This window comes from Phoca vitulina, unplaced genomic scaffold, assembly GCF_004348235.1.
Source record: "Phoca vitulina isolate PV1807 unplaced genomic scaffold, GSC_HSeal_1.0 scaffold6, whole genome shotgun sequence".
NCBI lineage: Eukaryota > Metazoa > Chordata > Mammalia > Carnivora > Phocidae > Phoca > Phoca vitulina.
In genome coordinates, this window is record NW_022589709.1 from 47,172,133 (window position 1) to 47,185,707 (window position 13,575).

Consider the following 13,575-nt stretch of genomic DNA (forward strand, 5'->3'; position numbering starts at 1 on the left):
CCTCCCATGAAGTTATCAGTGGATGGAATGAATATGTGCTGAACAATAATCAAATCTGCTAAAGTGGTATTAAGAACTCTAGAGGCGTTTTCTAAAGAGGGGTGATATGAGTAATAACACTATTACTGAAATAAGGATATACTTGCATATGAGGACCGTCTGGCAGGCATGAGTTTTACTTTGTTTTAAGAAGTCATTTTTATGCTTTTTATAAAAACCAAACTTAATGCTTGCCTAAGCATTTTATTTATGCTTGTATGGGACCAAAACCTACCCACAAAGGATCCTAAGAGTTGTTAAGCCCGCGTTGCATTCGTTCTTCTCTTTCATAAGATCTTTAAAAGGAAAAGCAAAATGACCAGACTCTCCAATCTGATATCTCTAGGCTGGGGTTTGGCAGGCTGCAGAAGGATGAGAAAGCATCACCAATTTGCTGGAGTCGGTTAGGTTTTGTGGTAAGCTACTCTGGACAGTCAGGAGCCCTGAGTTCAAACCAGATGCTCCTACTTCCTTAGCTGCTCCTATGACGTCAGCTGCATGCCTGCCGCGCTGCGTCATCTCCGCCGGCTTCCATGTCTTCACCTGTAAATGCTCTCCCAGGTGCAGCCGGCCCTAACAATACAGGAACTAGGAATGTATCACATGCTGGAGGTTTTCTGCTGCCACCATTTCCTTAATGAGAACTGCTTTGTAAAGTCACTGATTTCACCTCTATTAAGTGTAACAGCTTTTGTGTGTTACCAGCTGAGAATGAAAATTCTCATTTAATACTCTAGATTTTGTCTTCTGTAAAGATGAGAGTGTCTTGGGATTTGCTGGGATCATTAATAGTGAGGTGACAGTTTCTAGTCTTGAATGCTCTAGATTAAAACCAAAAGATTGCCTTTCTCCGTTGAGTGAGTCTGATGTGCCTGCAAGCATGAACACGGTGTGTGTGTGTGTGTGTGTGTGTGTGTTTGGCAGTGGGGGTAATTTCATAACAAAATGATCAATAACAAAGGGTTTGGGGGAGCTATGATAACATCCTAAGAATGAGAAGGTGCCCACTCTACCTGGCCGTCAACAGCCGGGGGGGAAGGTAGTCAAATACTCGGAAGCCAGCTTCTAATGCCAAAGTCCACACTGTCTGTACAGCATTTAACTAATCAGTCCTGTCGGGTTCTTCGGACGGATGTTAACCTCACTTACTTAGCAAACACCTGTATCCGCCTAGCCAGGCGGATAAGGTAATGCGTACATTACCTCATTTAATTCTGTCCACAGTCCTCTGACATAAGTACTGCTATCCTCCCCTCACAGGTAAGAAACTCGAGCCGTTCCCAGCTTTGCCAACCTCGGCGGCCCCGGATTTGGCTGATATTCCTGGCACCCCAAATCCCACCTCCCTGTGCACTGGCGGGGCCTGGCGGCCAGCTGAGAGCCGGCTTTAGGGCCTGCGGGGCGGGCGGCGCCGGTGCCCTGCGGAGCGGGGGCGGGCTCAGCGCGGCCCGACCCGGCCCGACGCCCTCGGCCCCGGGGTTTCGCTGCGGGCCGAGCCATGGAGCGCCCTGCGCCCGGAGAGGTGCGCATGAGCCAGGCCATCCAGCCCGCGCATGCCAACCTGCGCGGCGAGCTGAGCGCGGGGCAGCTGCTCAAGTGGATCGACGCCACCGCCTGCCTGGCGGGTAGGGGGCTGGGACGGGGCGGGGTGCTGCGGGGGCTAGCGGGGGAGCGCGGGAGGCCGGAAGGCCCGGGTGGCGGGGGTCCGGAACGTGGGGGGCCCGGGTGGCGGGGGTGTCCGGAGCGCGTGTGGTGGTAGGGGGTGTCTGGGAAGTGGCGCGCGGGCTTGGGTGTGGGGATGGGGGGTCGGGACAAGGGGGGATCCCGAGGACCCGGCTGCGCGCCGACCCACTGACGCTCGGAGCCTCAGCCCGCACGGTTGCTGGACCCCGGGTCAGGGAGGAGAGCGAAGACTGGAGAGCGTATTTACAGTTGTGAGCCCTGTGCAGCTGGGTACCGTAAGGACTGGGATAGTTGGCATCCAACACTGGGAATGACCTAGACCAGTGATTCTCAAACGTTTTAGTCTTAGGACTACTTTACTCCATTAAATAAGTGAGGACCCCGAGAGCTTTTGTTTATGCGGGTTATTTTTGTTGATGCTTACTATAATCGAAATCTTTAAAAATTAATTCATTGAAAAAGAACAAGAATAAACCCATGACGTAGTTTTATTGAAAAAAACAACTATATTTTCAACAATAAGAAAAATATACTTAGAGGCATGGTATTGGTTTACATTTCTGCACATCTCTTTAATGTCTGGCTTGATAGGAGATTACTCACCTCTCATACCTGCTCCTGCATTCAGTCTGTGGCTACCACACCCTTATTTAAGTCTCGTCTCAGGACCTTTGCACCTGCTTCTCATTTTACCATTATGCTCTTCTCTTGGCCCTTTCTGTTATTATATCTCAGCTTAAATATCCTTTCCTCAGAGAAGTCTTTCTTGGCCACCTGTTTACGTTTGTACCCTTTCAACAGTTTGATCACAATGCCCTTTTTATTTCCTTCATACCACGTAGCACAATCTGTAATTATTTTGTGTATTGATCTGTTCACCTCTTTATTTCTTGCCTGGGTAATTAGCATGTGAACTAAAGCTAGTTCTCCAGTGCTTAGTAAGCTCTAAATAAAAACCTCCTGCTTTTATGGATGGGTAGGTCGGTGACGGATGGGTCCAGAACTTGGAATCTCATTTCTAAAATGAAGTCAGGCTTTGCATATGGCACTTAACAGACTCAGCAAATGTACATTTTGAAGGAAAATATGTTAGGATAAAACACTAAAGCTGGAAGGAGCTTAAGATCATGTATCTTAGGACTCTTATTTTACAGAGGACAAAAGTAAAGCTCAGATGATTTACAGAACCTTGCTTTTCTCACTGAACATCAATAGGGTTTCTAATCCCCCGTGTGTTAACCGCCCACAAAATTTAGTCATGTATTTATGCCAATCTGCTTGTTTGTTTTCTGTTTGTTGATAGGTCTGTTTGGTTTCTGTCTTAACAGTTTTTATCAGTATTTGAGGTCGATTATAATAACATAAATAATGGAAGCATGAGTATAAAATTAATTCACATCTAAGAGAAGCAAGTGTAAAAATCATTGAGGTTGCTAATAATAACGATTCCTATTGCCAAGGCAACTGAATATATTATGTGAATATTGAAGTGACTTTTAGTTACCTCACTTTGTGCCTCTGTCCTGTAAAGGATAAACAGTTGGCCTTCTGCAACTGTCACAAAAATTTCTTGGGAAACTCAGACCATAGACTGATTCAATTGATAACCAATTACTCTGGATGAATAGTTAGATTACTAACAATACAACATTAAAGAAACCTTTAAGATACAGTTTGTTTGGATGCATGGAGATACCTGTGTTAAACACTCCATGGTGAGAAGCACCACATAAGCAGGGGACTTTATTTAGTGAAGGTCTAACAGAATCTGTGGCAGAGAAATGTTGCACCATAGTGCTTTACTTTATATAATAAGGATAATACAAAACCTGCTTTTCCTGGCATTTTCCCAGCCAGAGTTCCTTATTGACCAGCACTTCTTTAGAGCCACTTACTATGATAAATAATGATCATATAGTCATAGCCCCCAAGGCACAGCCGTGACTCCCAGGCACTGCTAGATTCCAAAATATCTTCTTAATATTTAAAAAAAGATTTAATATGTTCACTATCATTTTGGCATTAAACCTCATTTCTTTCAGTAGCCCCATTTTTCTGGTTCCTTAAGCCTAGAGGATTGCAGCCGTATCTGAGGCGTCCTCCACCCTCCATATCCGTTTCTTATTTTGAAATATCACAAACTCACATTTCCCTCTGTTTCACTTCTGAATCTTTTCCAGGGTTCACTCTCTCAGGAATGGCATGCAAGCCATCCAGTTGGGCAAATCAGAAATCTAGGGGTCATCCATTCTTGATGCCTCTTTCTACCTTGCTTCGCCCTCTACATATTCAACCCATGAACCAGGTCCTGTCAATGTTACCTTAAAGGAATCACTCAAACCCACCCACTTTGCTATGCTTCCATTGCCACCACCTAGGCCAAGCTACCATCATCCTTCATGTGAACTTCCACAGTGGTTTCTAAACTGATCTTCTCCATTCATTCTGGTCTCTTCTCCACCCTGCATCTGAAGTATTTTTTGAAGGTGCTAATCTGATCATATCATAGGTTGTTTATCTTCCCCCATTGTCTTCCTTATCAAGGGCTTTAAGTATCTAGCATGGTTAGTATCTCATATCAAAAAACAAAAAGTCACAGAGATAACAACTATAAACTCTGGAAAAAACATTAAATAAAAGCTACTTACGGCAACTGACAAGTGAACAAAAGCTGATTTAGAACATTTGGAAGTCAACACTTAGAAGAAGAGAGTGGTACTAGCTAACTTTCTCTGTTTCATTTTGTTTATTTTTTAATGACTTTAAGCCTGAAGAAAGACTCCATTCTGTTGCCAACTAAATTTCTGATGGAAAACCCACAGACTTGCTTATTTGAAGTGCCAGAGGATTTGGGGAAAACACAGCTACTGAAATGTGAGGAGGAGAATTCAAGAAAGGAGTGAACCAGAGAGGCAGTGCCCTAAAATCTATGTTTTTTGTTCAAATCTCTGGTGAACCTTGAATCATGTATGCATGGGAGAAACACCAACCTTCCTAGATAATGCCAAAAGAACTGAAAAGGGCTATCCCAACCTCTAGGGAGATAAGAGTTTTATAGTTTGAGCTTAGTTAACTGCTTACTTGAAAAAAAACAAAACAAAATAGTACTCTTCAGAGGAACATGTTAAGAATCCACAATTTCTACGATGTATCACTCATAATGGCTACGATACAGTCCGAAATTACTTGATATACAAAGAAACAGGGAAATATGATGCATTCTTAAATGAAAAGATAATGGAGATCAATCCCTACATGACCCATGTGCTAGAATTAAGCTTCTGGGATTCTGTAGCAGCTATTATAACTATGCTTGAGGATGTAATAAAAACTATGATCATAAAGAATGAAAAGATAGTAAGTTTCAGCAGAGAAATAGAAACACAAAAAAAGAACCAAGTGGAAATTCCCGAACTGAAAATTACAGTATCTGAAATAAAAAAAATTCACTGCTTAGGCTTAACAGCAGACTGGAGGAGACAAAGAGTGAGTAAACGTAAAAATGGACAATAGAAATTATATAGTCTGAAGAAAAGGGAAAAGATGAAGTTCAAAAATGAACAGAGATTTGAAAAAATACTTCCAAAGGTGTAACATACTTTCATTGGAGCCCCAAAAGAGATGAGAAAAAGCATGAAGCATAAAACAAATATTTAAAGAAATAGTAGCTGAAATTTTCCCACATGTGATGAAAGACATACATTTACAGATTGAAGAAGATCATAGCAAGACAGTGGAACAATATCTTTAATAATAATTATAAAACTGTTAACCAAGAAATTCAAGGCCCTGTGCATAGTCCATTCTCAGCCAACCCTTCAGCCTTACCAGCTCTCCTTGCTTTCTGCATTTTTTCCCAAAGATTTTATTATTTATTAGAGAGAGTGTGTGTGTGTGCACACTCAAGTGGGGAGAGGGACAGAGGGAGAGGGAAAGAGAGAATCTCAAGCAGACTCTGTGATGAGTGTGGAGCCCAAGATCATGACCTGAGTTGAAATCAAGAGTCAGACGCTTAACCAACTGAGCCACCCAGGCACCCCTCTTGCTTTCTGCATTTTATCCTCAAAGACTTTGATCAGGATCTTTGTAATTGTTGTTTCCCTCTGCTCATTTTGCTCACCTTTTCTCTGTTCTTCCTCCCCAACACATGTATTTTAGTCTTAATCATCCTTCAGATCTCTGCTGAAGCATCCCCTCCACATGGAAATCTTCCCTGACATCCCACCTAGGTCTGGTTTCTCAGTTACGGTTCCCATCCAATCACGTTTTCTTCAGAGCGCTTAATTCATTTTGTTATTACTTATTCATTTTATTAATCCCTGGCTTCTCCACTAGACTCTGTGAGAACAGAGATCATGGCTGCTTTATATTGTCAGCCCCTTACATAGAGGCTAGCATATCACAGGTAATTCATTCAACATTATTTAAAGGAATGAATGAATGGAGATACCACCATTTTAAACAATCATCATCTCATATCTGGATTACAGTCACTTAGCTAGTCTGCTACTATTCCCAGCCTCTCTCAGTTTCTCAAGGAAATCAGTAATAGCTTTAGAGTTTCTCCACTTTTATTGGTGTACTGTATGAAAGACAATCAAAATCAAGAATCAGAGCAAGCTGGTCTTTTAAATTCATACATGACACAATTGTAAAGAAAATAAAACAATCACATAGAATCACATGTACAAATTGTGGTCCTATGTTGGGTCCCCATATTTTTGTTTTTTCTTTTTAATTTAATGACCCTTAAAAGTCTATAGTCTAAACCATGGCGATTGAGCCTCTGAAGCCCATATTTAGCTAAGCACTTCTCTAAAGAGTGTTCCTTGACTGCTCTTTTCTGAGAGTTCCTATTGCTTCTGTAGTCAAAATCACTATTTAGAACGATGGAGTCCATCGTTCTAAACCTAAATTTCCTCATTTGTAAAATTAAACTAATAGTTGTACCAACCTCATGTAATTGACATGCATAAATACTTAGCTCAGTGCCTGGTCAATAATAAGTGTTTAATAAATGGTAACTACTATTATAATAATGTTTGTTCATGATCCCAATCTAGTATAGTGCTATATATTATATATATGACATATAAATTATATATATGACATATAAATTATATATAGTGCTATATATATGTGACATAAATTATATATATTTACATATATATAAAATAGATGCTTGATATATAAAATAAAAATTTAGCCTTGGGGCTAAATGAGTGTGGAGGGCTCCACACTCATCACAGAGTGTGCTTTAGCACTTTAGTTATCATTTAAATCATTCAAAATTGGTCACTTATGTTGCCACACATGGTAACACTTTATTAACAAGAATAGTTTAATAAACTCCACATCCGGTTCCTTCATGTCAGGTAAGTGGAATGAATGTGTATTAGGTACTCCTTAGTCAATGTTTTATAGCATGTATTTGCAAGGATCCAGTAGTTCTCTGGAAATCTTAAGCTCTAAAAGGGCACCGACTATGGCTAGCTTTCTAATTGCCACCGAGTACACTTGGTAAGAGGTAGGACTGACTTAGCTCAGTGTCTGGAAATCAGTAGAAATTTAATAGGTGTTTGATACACTGAATTCAGTTGAACCCAACTTGAGTATTTCTAGAGTCTGGTCCTTTTACATTCCCTTCCTCTCACTGAACTTAATAGCTGGGAAGCCAGTCGTCCCCTCTCCGTTACTCACACACACAGTGCCCCTATGGTTACCTTTCTGCTAACTCAGTTTATATTATGTGCATGTATGGAAGAACAGTTAATTATTTCCAATTGGTAAAACCAAAATGTCCAATTTCCTACAAATGAGATTATAGGGAAGAGTGTCCTAAATACCTGCTCTCTGGAGTATTTTCTCACCTCTCTTTACCTTGCACTGTCAATTATTATTGCAGTTAAAGTTTCCACACAAAGAAGACAACGTCAGTGTAATTCAATCTCTTCCATAATGCGGCAGCAGGAGCGATGTCTCCAAAATTAAAATGGGGTTAAAATTTCCTAAAAAGCCAGTGCAATCTATTTCGATTTTAACTGACTGTTCATCAAAATCAGATTCTGGCAGAAGCACATGTCCACATTTTTCCTAAAGAGAATAAGTTCTGATATTTTTATATAAAACAAAATCAATAATTAAAAAAACCCTCAACCAATTAAATGTAATATGGAAATAGCTAGGGTTCTTCCTTAATCTCTTTCCACACTATTTTAATACTCTCCTCTCCAACATAATTAATACATACTGAATTTGGTAATAATGAACAATAAGTATTGACTAAATACCTAGTATGTGCTGAGTATTTCTCTGATACCCAGAGAAGTTGCTCTCTGATTTGGGGTATGATCTCAGGGTCTCCATACTGTTCAATGTTTATACATGTTAACTGGTCTAAATATATGTAGCTTCTGATTATGTGGGATAATGGATACAGCTTTAATGCATTGTTTTTAAAACAAAAGGAGGGTAGTATCTGACTGACAAAATATTTAAAGTTGGCACCAACTTACTAAAATTGCTATTTCAATAACTAGGTATACTAGGTATTGAATTTCAAATCAAAGACAGTGTAAGTTAAAACTTAGAAGAAAGTACAGTAATTTCCATGCAGTAGAAATACAACTTACAGAATGAAAGAACTGTTACTGATCCAGATCATCCACAAGTGTGGGCAAGGTGGTACTTTACTGAACCAGAGGATGAGTTACTAGAATAAGTCCATTTAATTTTTTATTTCTTTTCCTTATGCTGAAAGATTTAGACATAACTATTAATGTAGCACATTTTTACCTGTTTTTTGAAGCTGAAAAACATGCTGGGGTTTCCTGTGTTACAGCCTCAGTGGATGACATACAATTTGAGGAGACAAGCTAGGTAAGTGGCATCGCTCTACCACACCTTTCTCCTGGGCTTATTGCCTCATTTACAACATAGATTTGTGGCACCTTTGCTTATTTATTTGGACTCAGTGATCCAATTTGTTAATAAAGTAAATAACAATTGACCTCATGTAAATCAGTAAAATAGTAATTGCAGGATGTACTTTTAGTAAAGACTTTTAAGTGTAAATTCATAGTCCTGATTTTGTGAGACACAGCTCTCAGAATAGATGCATTTTGGTAGAGACAGAGCAGGATTTCTAAAAGCTGCTTCTTAATGGCTTCTTCCTCTACTAGAAGAATAATTAATGAAAACAAGTAGGTCTATGATGGTGAATTTCATCATTAGGTTGTTGGGTAAACATTAATTCATCTGACTACAGATGTTAAATTATGAAAAACATATTATGTGTGGGAGTGTGTATGTGCTTTACCATCTCTTATTGTAGAAAATTTCAAGATCAACGAAGATTTCAAACATACACAAAAGTAGAGAGATTAGTATAGTATATCCCCAAGGACTGTCACCTAACTACAACAGTGATCAACTGATGGACGCTCTTGTTTTATCAGCACCTGTCCATACTCCCCCACACACCTGGATTATTTCGAAGGAAATCTCAGGCATCGTCTGTGAATATTTCATTATATATTTCTATATGATAAGGGCTCTTTTAGAAAACATAATAACATAGTCACAACACTATTAACAAATCGTTATTCCCAATGGTCTCAAAAAATGTATATTTTTAATTAAACAATTGGTTTCTTGAATCAGGATTCAATATGGTTGATAAGTCTTTTAACATATAATTTTCTCTCCTTTCTTTTCTCTTAGTTTATTTATTAAAGAAACCTGGTCATTTGTCTTATAGAGTTTACGACATTTTGTATTTGCTCATTGTATCTCGTTTTAGAAGTTCACCCATTCTTTGTATTTCTTGTAAAATGATAGCAACATCTAAAAATTGATTTGATGAAGTTTTGATATTTTGGTAAAGCTAGTTCTTATCAAGAGCACATAATGTCTGATGATCATTACCTAGAGCATTATTTCATTAGATATTGGTAAAATAGTGATATGCCAATCCTATCATTTCTTCTTCATTTATTTTCTTGAATTATTTGTATAGAGAGACTCTTTATCTCATTAATTACTTGGTTACCCTTAGGTAAAGTTTGTCCAGGAAAGACAGGCTTAATTCTTTTCCTTTATTTAGTGTCATTATAAGCCTGTGGACTTTAGCATATTTGATACATTTCAATTTGGATGTGGTTATTCTTATGGGTGCTCAAACTGCCTCATCTTTGAGCAGTGGGAGATTCTTCAATTTGGTTCCTAAGTTCTTTGGTCATAACCGCAAAGTTAGAAGCCTTTAATAACTCCTTTGCTTTCTGGTATGACAAAGTGGACTCATCTTTTTTATTTCCTTACAAAAACTTAGTCACAAATTTCTTCAAAAGAAATAGTAAGTAGAGATCACAATGTGGGCAGAAAATGTACTCATTTATAAAGGGTTGGTCATTATTTCTAGGTTTTTTTCGGGGGACAGAATTAAGAATTATTTGTTTTTTAAAGGGTTTATTCTAATACCTGTAATAAATGGGATTATATGGTTTTACTTAATTTCTTTGATTTTATGTTTGTATCTCCATTTTTTGTTTTTGTTTTTCCCTGAATATCTTGATCCTTGAAGACATGAACATAACTTAACAAGGAAAAGGAAAAGAGAAGGTCATCTGTTTCTGGTCTTGGATGGTTCTCAAAGACCATGGAGGTAGTTGCCATGGTTTTCAAGCCCTAAGTAGTCTGTCCAGTGAGATGCTCAGTCTGTTTCTCCAGCCTTACTGTTCACATTTATCTATTTGACATTTATTTATTTAGATACAAACAAAATTAAGTTAAATAAAACCACATGCGTGAAGAAATTACTTCAAAACTGACACAGAAGAAATTTTTGGCAGGAATTAGAATCACAGACATGGTAAGACCTTTATAGCTCAGCCCAGCCTTCTCTTTGTATCCATGAGAAACTGAGGCCTAATGCCCTGAGCAAACCGGGGGACAGAGGGTGCTTTGAGCCTGGATCTTCTTACCCTTAATCCAGTGCTTTCCCAGACCCACTGCTTCTGTGTTTGTGACCAGCAACTTTTACTGAACACTTCCCAATGGTGGTTCTCCTAGGCAGCTGGAGTGTCACAGAAAGAGCTCTGGACATTCTAGAGTCTTGTGGATGCAGATAAAGGTCCAAGGACTAAGCTCACATACTAGCTATGTGATTTTCCCTTAAGTAGAAAAAAATTGACATGTGTTTGTATCTCAGCAAAATTACAAATTACTACAAATCCAAGCTTATTAGGACATAGAAGCACCATTATTAAATTTAGGAGTGGCAACAGTGTGTTGTAATAAAATACCTATTATATAGTTTTCAAACTTAAATTCTGTAAATTAGACTTAACTAGTAACCTCATCAGTGAAATGTGGGTTGCCATTTTGCTCCATTTTGCACCATTTTGTGTTTGTGTTATCAGAAAGGATTTGTGGCCACTAACATCATGGAAAGGTACCTGCTTGTATTTTTTACATGGGACCTGAACCACAAAAAGAGAAAATTGAAAGCTACATGTAGAAAGCCATATAATTTGGTTATAAACCACATTGGATATTGTTTAAATTCTCAAATACTTATTGCCAATACAAAAAGTACTGCTCTGGACTCAGTAGGATATATGAATGATTATGGCACAATTTTCGAGTGTAGCGGTCACTGAGTCTGGTGAGAGTCAGACAAATACATAATCATCAGAATAGAAAGCATGATAGGATGCAAGCCTAGGGTGAAAGATAAACTCCATTCTGTGGGGTAGTTTAAAAGGTGCACATTTTGACTGGAGAATCAATGAGAGTGATAGCATTTAATGTGTGCCTCAAATGAGGTATAGATTTTCATCTGGTGAATAGGAAAAGGACTTCACCTAATGAGGCATGTGTACAAATCTAAGCACGAGTGTAAGAAGGAGCAGGAAGTGCTCAGGAAGAGCCTGATCTGCAAAGAGGTGATGCCCCAGCTGTAGACTGGGGCCACGTAACAGAAGACCTTGAATGCCATGCTATGAAGCAGGTTTTATTTAGTTGAAATTCTGGTCGTTCCACTCATTTGACATTCAGTGTTGAGAGTCTGGTTTGATGGACAACCACGTTCTTTGGAATTCCCCTGCTCTTATTTATTTTTATTTTTTAAAAAAGATTTATTTATTTAGAGAGAGAGTGTCCGTGAACACACACGGGGGAGGGGCAGAGGGAGAGGGAGAGAGAAAATCCCAAGCAGACTCCCCACTGAGTGTGGGGCTCAATATGGGGCTCAACATGGGGCTCGACACAGGGTTCGACCCCACGACCCTGAGATCATGACCTGAGCTGAAACCAAGAGTCAGACACTCAACAGACTGAGCCACCCAGGTGCCCCTGGAATTCCCCTACTTCTAAAGGCAGGACACGGTTCAGAGACGAGACAAAGCGGCCTGTGCTTTCCCCCCGCTCAGGTCTGACTGACAGAGAGGCATAAGATTTTTATAGTTGATGAGTACAAAGTACTACTATAGTTTTGAAGAGGTACTCTAACTGCCTGGCAGGATTACTGTGAGTCTCTCCTAGAAACTTTACCAAACAGAGCTAGGAAGTTTACAAGGAAGAAAGAAAATTGATTTGGGTTTACATGTGCTGGATATGGAGATTAAGATAAACTGGGTGATGTGTGTGAAGGTAGCTAACACTGAGCCTAGTAGAGCCTCTATGACTATTAGTTGAATCTGTTGAGAGAAATTTGGAAATATGGCTCTGAGTTTCAAGAATGAGGTCCAGGTTAAAATGTAGGTTTGTAATCATTTCTATAAAGATGACAGGATCATGGACAAGAACAAGGTCTTCTAGGAAGAGGGTGAAGTGAGAAGAGAATAGGACAAAGGACAGAAATTAAGGCGATGTCTACACTGAAGGGATGGATTAAGGAACAAAAATCAGTGAAGGAAACTGAGATAGAAGAGAGGATGCTGTTTTAGAATCCAAGGGAAGTGAAAGCCTCCTGAAGAAAGACATTAAATGAGGTGAGATGTTGGATTTAGCTGTTAGGAAGTGACTGTGGAGGGATCAGAAGTGAGATGTGGAGGCAATAGCCATATTTGAGAGGTTGAGAAGTGAATGGGAAATGAAGCCCTCAAACTTTGGCCCCTGGCAAAATCCTCATCTTTGAAGAGCCATCTCAATGTCACCTCTTCTGTGACTCCTTTCCCAACTTTCTGAATTAGCCTCTTCTTAGAGGTGCTTTTGTAATACTCAATCCTTTCTTTCTTGAAAAATTTCATAGCATTGCCCTTCATCTGTCTACAGATTGGTGTCCCAAGTGAAGACTGGTTCCCTTGCAGTTAGCAACCTTACCTTGTTCAGCACTGTATTCCTGAGGTCTTAGCTTAATGCCAGGACTAGTTGTAACTCAGTAAACATTTCCTAAATGCATGAGTTAGAAAAAAAAAAAAGGAATATTTTAGGGAGTTTGAATATGGAGGAGAAGAGAAAAAATTTTAAGAAAGAATAGGCTTGAGAGAAAGATCTTTAGAAAGAAGAAGTCTTGAGCATTTTCATAGACTGATAAGAAGTCAGGGAAGGGGCAGAGATTGAGGGTACAAAAGAGGAAAGAGCTAAGCAGGCCTCAGTAGGGAAGAAAGGTAATGAGGAGGTGGGTCAAGGGCACAGGTACAGAAAGAGGTCTGGAAGAGACCTGTCTTCTTCCTCCGAAACAGAAGAGTAAGGCGAAGAAAAGGGAGTATAGTTTAACTTGAAAGTAAGGGAGAAAAATTGAGGAGGCTTACATTGGGTAGACCCTTAAGGTAAAGTAAAGGGACAGAAGGTAACTGGGGGTCCTGAACACAAAAGGTCTGGAACAATTTCAGATTGTATGACCAGGATTCC

At 39.5% G+C, this 13,575-nt stretch overlaps 1 protein-coding gene across 1 annotated transcript in view; it reads left to right on the forward strand.

The window, feature by feature from the left end:
• Positions 1 to 1,475: 1,475 nt before the first annotated feature.
• ACOT12 (acyl-CoA thioesterase 12) overlaps positions 1,476 to 13,575 on the forward strand; it is a 44,365-nt gene continuing 32,265 nt past the window's right edge. Inside the window, 2 exon segments of the mRNA XM_032404083.1 lie at positions 1,476 to 1,664; positions 8,531 to 8,601. Of these exon segments, the coding sequence (XP_032259974.1) occupies positions 1,538 to 1,664; positions 8,531 to 8,601 (198 nt within the window). The 5' untranslated portion in view covers positions 1,476 to 1,537.